The sequence below is a fragment of the Callorhinchus milii genome, unplaced genomic scaffold (assembly GCF_018977255.1).
Source record: "Callorhinchus milii isolate IMCB2004 unplaced genomic scaffold, IMCB_Cmil_1.0 Scaffold11, whole genome shotgun sequence".
Taxonomy (NCBI): Eukaryota; Metazoa; Chordata; class Chondrichthyes; order Chimaeriformes; family Callorhinchidae; genus Callorhinchus; species Callorhinchus milii.
Window position 1 is genome coordinate 13,159,515 of NW_024704752.1, and position 7,259 is coordinate 13,166,773.

The 7,259-nt window shown below is 41.3% G+C and overlaps 1 protein-coding gene across 2 annotated transcripts; it reads left to right on the top strand.

Moving 5' to 3' along the window:
• The first annotated feature begins 17 nt into the window (after positions 1-17).
• Positions 18-5,592, top strand: pigx (phosphatidylinositol glycan anchor biosynthesis, class X). 2 transcript variants are annotated; one of them, XM_042339298.1, is made up of 6 exons: positions 18-216; positions 1,955-2,036; positions 2,206-2,341; positions 2,645-2,858; positions 3,948-4,048; positions 4,676-5,592. In XM_042339298.1, the coding sequence occupies exons 1-6, from the start codon at positions 132-134 to the stop codon at positions 4,829-4,831; spliced, it is 774 nt and encodes a 257-aa protein (XP_042195232.1). In that variant the 5' UTR covers positions 18-131; the 3' UTR covers positions 4,832-5,592. The 2 variants fall into 2 exon arrangements, with proteins under 2 accessions (XP_042195232.1, XP_042195233.1); XM_042339299.1 differs by having other exon boundaries at positions 32-216; positions 2,645-2,792.
• The last annotated feature ends 1,667 nt before the right edge of the window (positions 5,593-7,259 follow it).

Genomic DNA, 7,259 nt, shown 5'->3' on the forward strand with positions numbered 1-7,259 from the left:
GGTCCTGCTGACGGACAGGGAGAGCGGGAGCGGCCGCTGAGCGCGAGTCAGGGTTTGGAGGGGGTCCGAGGCCCCGGGGCTGTGAGCGGGGGGTGTCCCGGCTCCGGGTTGTACCGGCGGCGGAGTCGGCGATGGGCGCTGCGGCTCAGGGTCTGGTGTCTCTGATTCTGACCGAGTGGCTGTGGGTCGGTGCCGCCGCCGCCGCCGCCGCTCAGGGTAAGACCTTAAAGGGGAAGTGCCCGCCCTGACTGTGCTCAGAGAGCTGCCCACCGAAAGCAGCGCCGACCGCAACTCAGCAGCACCGGACAGTTGGTGCTCTGATGACAACAATTCTCAGATGATTTATTGTTCCCGTTGGGGGAGGATTTTTTTTTTTTTTTTTTTTTTGCGCGCCTCACATCTCCTCGACGTCTCGCGCAGCGCTTCACGGAATAGACCGTAAAGTGAATTGATGACAATTATTGTTGTATGATTTTTTTTTTTCCCCCTTCCCTCCCTCCCCCCCACCCCCTGTGCCGCGGGTTACTGGCCGTACGTAACGGATGAGGTGATCGGCACCGCCCTTCGCTTCCGCTCCTCCTTCCTCAACAACTGCCACGACAACAGCTTTGCACTGACGCGGCGGCGCCCTCCGCGCCGGGCGGCGGCGTCTCGGAGCGCTTCATTAATCCTCCGTCAATCTGCTCGGGAATGGAGTCGGGCAGTGGGGGAGGATGACAGCAGAACTTGGACCTGCCCTTATCTGATGTCTCAGATAACCTCACCTGTTGCAGCCAGTACATCGGCTCCTTGGGTCGTCCTCCCGACGTGAAATAATAATAATGATAATAATCCTTGCATTTGATATAGCGCTTTTCACGTCGTGGAGGACGTCCCAAAGCGCTTCACAGAATGCACTGTAAAGTGAATTGACTGTATATTTGTGGGCGAACGCGGCAGCCAATTGCGCACAGCAGTGTCCCACAAACAGTCATAGATTGAAAATGACCAATTTTATTATTGTTTTTGGTTTTGGAGGATTATTATTAGGCTCTGTGTGGAGTAAGGAAACTTGCCCAAGGTTTCACCCTCTGCCTGGAATTGAACTCAGGTCTCTCACTTGCAAAGCGAGTGCTCTAACCACTGAGCTACAGGACTCCAAAAGGCGCTATACCAGCGTAATTTTCGTGTTGTGTTGTTTCCATGCACATAAGCTTTCACAAATTGAAAACAGATTCCTCTGAAATAACGATGAACTGCTAAAAAGACGTGCGCTATATGGCCTCTTTCCTTAAAGCTGCGACATGTCATTTATTAACCCAGGTTTTAAGGTGTGTTCCTGGACTATTCACCAATTTGTACGTTTCACGGGCCACCTACTGTTCTCTCAGTGAGGATGTCAACTCTTTGTATAATTTCAGGCTCCATGCACACTAGAACTTGCATTTATATAGATCCCTTCGCATAGGCTAATGTCTTGGGAGTGCTGTACAGTAGCAGGGTTGAACGCTGAGCAAGGGAGAATTTGGAGGTAATCATAGTTGCAGCTGAAGAGGTCAGTATTCAGGTGGATTTAAAAATAAATAAAGAGAAGGTTGAAGGCAGGGAGTTCCAGATATTAGGGCTGAATACCTGGCCACTGATGGTGGCATGGGGAATGTGCAGCAGACCTGTATTAGCTGAGCATATGGGGAGTGCATATGAGCAGGACAGAGGTAGGTAGGTGCTAGCTTAATTAATCCTCCATTATCTGCTCGGGAATGGAGTCGGGCAGTGGGGAGGATGACAGGAGAACTTGGACCTGCCCTTATCTGATGTTTCAGGGATATGTATGAGTGTGATCTTGAAGTCGATCCGTTCGGAGATGGAGCCAGTGGAGCCTGGCGAGCATTGGGGTGATGGTCGTGCAACTCTTATTTGGATAATGGTGAGCCGAAGTAAACAGTCTAACGCCAACTGGCTTGTGTTTCTCCAGAGGTTGGTGACGAATGGCCATATGATGACTGGCTGCAATCTGTGAAACTGAACAGGCATTTTGTAAAAGAAGGCTTTCACAGGTAAGAATCCCAAATCATACAGGAAAAAAAGCTTTGAAAGACAAAACAAGGCACAGATTATCTTTTGAAAAGTTGAATGAGCATGTGGTTCATATATTTATTGCTGTGAAGGCCAGGAAACTATGTACAGTATTATTGGTGACTAATTGGCGACTCTCTATTTTGGTAGAGAGATAGTGACTGATGTTGAGTTTGGCGCAAGTGTCAGTTCAGACTGCTGTGTTATGGTGAAGGAGCAGTTGCCCCAGGGACTTTATGTGGATCCATATGAACTGGCATCTCACCAAGAGCATAACAAAACGGAGGTATGAAAACTCTTAACTTTGCTTTCAATATTACTTATGCAGCACAGGAGAAAGCTGTGAGAAATCCAGGTCTGTCCTTGTCCATACATATTTAGGTGATTGTTTGGGTTTAAAGTTCACAGATGTACCCATATCTCAAGAAGACATGAATGCAAAAGACGGGTATATCATGTTGAAAATTGAAGTTAGATATTCTGAAGTCTGGGTAACATTCTGGTAACTGCCCTCACCTACCAAGAAGAAACTCATTGGACTATCTGTCACTGTTGTTGCTGGATATTGATGGTGTCTCTGGTATGGCAGGTGCTGGTCCTGGATGTGATTGATATTGAAGCTCCAGAGTACCTGTCAACTGTGCACTCGATTCTCATTTACCTGAAGCCTCACTCCAGACGCGCTGATTATTTCACTGCCACTGTACCTGTGCACATCCGGTACCATCGACCAACTAGTATGGGAGACACCGTTACCTTGGTAACCCTTGCAGATCCAGAGCTTATGGTTCACTGTGAGAGAAGTATGTAACATTAGAATGGTCATTGTGTTTCTCAACTTTGTATAGCAATCTAGTAAATTGCAGATTTCAAGTGAAAGGACATTATCTAAAAGCTAGCCTATCCTTTCACTAAAGGGATTGTAAAGCATGTGTATGTCCATTTTATTGGGAAACATTCTTGTGACTGCCTTACTCACCAAACAAGAAGAAACTTGTTGAATTATTAGGGAAATCTAAAGAGGTTTGTTTTATATTTTAGTGCAATTCTGAATCGGGAGACAGCTAGAGGTTTCACATTTTATCATGTTAAGGGGTGGTTGGATTTCACCACTTGGAAGTCCAGCTGACATTTACTATAATTCAGCTGGTAGGGCTATTGCTGTAAGATGCTGGATGACTGTGTCCCATTAGTAATACAGTTGGCAAACCCTGTTTTCAGTTCTACCCTTAACCGTAACTTATGAAAGATCCTTTTATTAATTGGCCTCCTTCCAATTGTCAGAAATTATCATATGCACTTAACCGTGGAACTGAAGACTGTGTTGGTACCAGAAGATGGACAGTAGCTACGGGTTTTAGATTGAAGGCCTTTGGGCTGGGAGCCACAGGATCATCTGCTTGAACTATATGACTGCTCTTATAAGATGTTTTCAACCACATTGAGGTTTGTGTGGTTTGATGTTGCAGAATTTTGACCTTTTTATCATTTATTGAAACTTGCGCTGTAGTGTTATACGGTTTGAGTTGTACACTTAATTCGTCTGCATTGTGAAAATTTACTCCAGCATAGATCCACACTCAACCAATGGATGATATGGTTGTATATTTTATGCAAATCATAGAGGTGAGAGATATCAAGATTAAGTATGCTATTTTATACCTTTTATATTTTAAACTCCCTTTAGGACATAGCTAAGGTAGGGAAATCTGACTTTCTTACTTTTACATGTGAAAAGAGTTGAAGTATTTTATCTTTAAATATTCCAGGTAATGTGAATATTTGCAAAGAGATACTTAGAGATTCTGCTAACTAGAAAAAGTCGACACAGAGCTAACTAGTGTTCTTCCTTAGGTTGGTAATGTGTATTTAACCTGTTTTGTCTCTTTTAGGCCTTGTGCACGAAGGAGGATTTAAACTTGCTTTGACCAAAGCTCCCTGCTCAGTAAGCAACCACAGTATCTGTAACTGGATAAATGTTAATTATCAAACTGTAAGTTTGTTACAAATGTTGTCAGTTTTTCACCACTTCCTTTGGAAGCAAATATTGTGTGTAGCACACTTCTATTAATCACGATTGGTGTATTATACTGTGGTGGAATGAGGCGCTAAGCTCCAGCATTATTTGTATTGTCTCGCTCTCCATTTATATTTCACTTGTGGTGAATGCCATGATTTTGGCAGCGATTTTCTGCCGGTCTGTACTATATGCACCATATTCTCTATTTGATATGGATGCAGAAATTCTAATACAATATAATACAAAACAAATTTACATTTGTATAGTGCCTTTGCAGAATTGCCAAATGAAAGCTATATTTTTTAGATAAACCTAAAATGCTTTGCTTAATGTTCTCATCTCCATTATTACAGATTGTAAAATTTTATCTTTTTTTCCAATTTACCAATTTTTCCAATTGATCAAATTTTAACCCCCCATTATGTGCTACACTCTTGCACATAAAAGTCATTGACACCAACATCTTTGTAGCTGGCAAGAAATGCATGTTAATCCTAGTTCAGTTTCAAAGCTTTAATATGTGATTAGTAACTGGATGTGTCATATATTGATGGTCTTGAGAGTGCTTGTGGATTGTGACTGATTTCTGTGTCTTTGCAGGTTACAAGTACACTATCACTACAGGTGCCTGTAGGTCAGACACATCATATTGTGGCAGTTTCCACTGTGACATTACTCACCACTGTGCTGTGTTGCAGTCTGCTTATCAAAACTGTGTGGACATATGGAGAGTTTGAATACTCAATTCAGAGATAATTGGAGGACCCTAAGAGATGAAGTTGCGAAACTGATGATTGCTTGAGTGGAAACCATCTCATCTATTTGCAATGAACAGTCCAGCTTTACAAGTGGCTCTGTTCTCTTTGACAAGCCTGGAGGGACTGCAGTTCATTTTGTACGTTCCTGAAGACTCCTGGTCATATGGTCAGGTCTGCTAGAAATGAGATTTGTCAGAGCAGATGGGATTCACTTCATTATGCCCTCTGATAATAATAACAATAATAATTATCCTTGCATTTGATATAGCGCTTTTCACATCTTTGAGAGATCTCAAAGCTCTTCACAGAATATACTGTAAAGTGAATTGACTGTATATTTGTGGGCAAAACGTGGCAGCTAATTGCGCAGAGCAGTGTCTTACAAACACTATATAAAATAATATATAGATAGCAATCTGTATCAAGTTAGTCCCAAAATAGTAAGAGGCTTATTTTCTGCACATCCGTAGTTGCTTTCAGAGAGTGAAATTGATCGGTTTCCTTCAGCCACTCAGAAGCCACAAGTCAATGAGCATCTCAGAGGATTGTCCACTTTCCTCTTTGGCACAGCACTTTAAAATAGATTTTTGTAAATTGTCCTGGTGTATGAGGGGTATTTATGGGTACAGTATCTCTCAGATTAACATTGCACAGTCATTTCAGTAATGGGGTGATTTGTGGATTGCCAAAGAAGACTTCAAGAACAAGTCAGATCATCCTTGCTGATGTTAAAGATTAAATGCTGATGATTATCATTGACACTGTGCTTCATTTTGCTAAATTATTTTGTTCAAATAGAGTGTTAGCATCATGCAAACTATTTGCTCAGAGTTATTTTTATTATGAACATTAAAACCAAGAACTCAACTTTAATCATTAGGCAATTTTTAACCAAACACAGACCAGATTCACAAACTTTATGGTAATAGCTTTTTCTGCGAATTATGAAATGATTCAATTCAGTTAATCCAGGAGCTATCTGCATCCAAGATGAACAAACTCACACCTCCCTCTACTGGCTGGATTTCATACGTTTTTTCCCCCCCAAAGTCACCAGTGCCCTCTTCTGTCATACTGTCCTGGTTTGGATAAAATTAAACCTTTATTACTATAGGGAATATTGCATCTTCAACATATTACTCTTAGGAGTAAATCTTCCGAATCTTTGGTGAATCACTAGGGTCATCACCTGGGCCAATAGAAAAGTGCGGAAATATTTGCCCCAAATTGCAGGGAAATTTTAATTGCTTTTTTTTTTCCTTTTTTCTCCCAATATTCAAATACACTTCCCTACACATTCTTCCTCTTCCCCCGTAATATCTTTGTTGAAAGAAGAAATAGATTTACATGGATCGTCATGTAAAACTCACATCAACTCTCCTTGGTTTATGAAAGGAGATTGAAATGTCTCTATTTTATTAGCAAGTTAAACCTGTCATCTACAAACTTTAAGCAAAATACACAATAATAATAATGCACAAACTGAGCTCTCATCTCCGATGTGAAATATGCTATGTAAATTGTTATAGAGGAATGTCGAAACAAGATTCATGATTACGAACAGATTACAAACCCATGTAACTATGAAAAGATGATTTGTTTTTCTTACTGATACACGTTTCAAAACAAAAGAGTTACATTTCAAACAAACAAAAATACCAGAAAAAAAAAACACGAGTCGGTCAGCATCCAAACCATCCACATCATTAACATTTCTGGTAGATTCTTAATTTTTATTTTGCATTTTCTGCATTTGGTTATTTTTTATTAGTTTTAACAGCACCAACAACAGTAAGAATTGACAAATGTGCACAAGGTATGGAACTTTATGCTATAAATACTTATGCCCAGCTCCAATGTGTCCCCTCTTACCTCCCCCCTTCTCTCCCTCCCCCATTGGAGGATAGTCAACTCTATGGGGAGTCCATTCCAGAGATTCTTCCCAATATTGCCCCAGAAGAATTGGAAGTTAGCCAACAGCAAAATATCAATTAAGATGGCACTACTGACATCCAGTGGCAAAATGGAAAATAGATGCTTGATATTGTGTATGAAATCCATCTGAGAGTTGGGTGTTACGAATTGCTTTTGCCACATACCCAGAGACATCCGATGGATATTCTGAGTCGAGAGGTGTAAGAATGTCAGTGTCCAAGTGAGACTTTGCTCCTGTAACATTACAGAAAACTTGTTACCAGTGGGAAAATAATGTTACTCGTGGATTACTCAACAATCCCATTTAAAAAATTTTTTTTTTAACAAAACAAAACAGTAATAGAAAAAAATCCCTTTACTGTATCGGTTCAGAAGAATGACCTGGGAACACCAGCGTGTCTATTCCTATCATGTTGTGTCCACGATGATGACACACAAGTTCTGCTCTGGGAATTACCTGCACATTAACGCCATGTGGATCTGAGCTCACA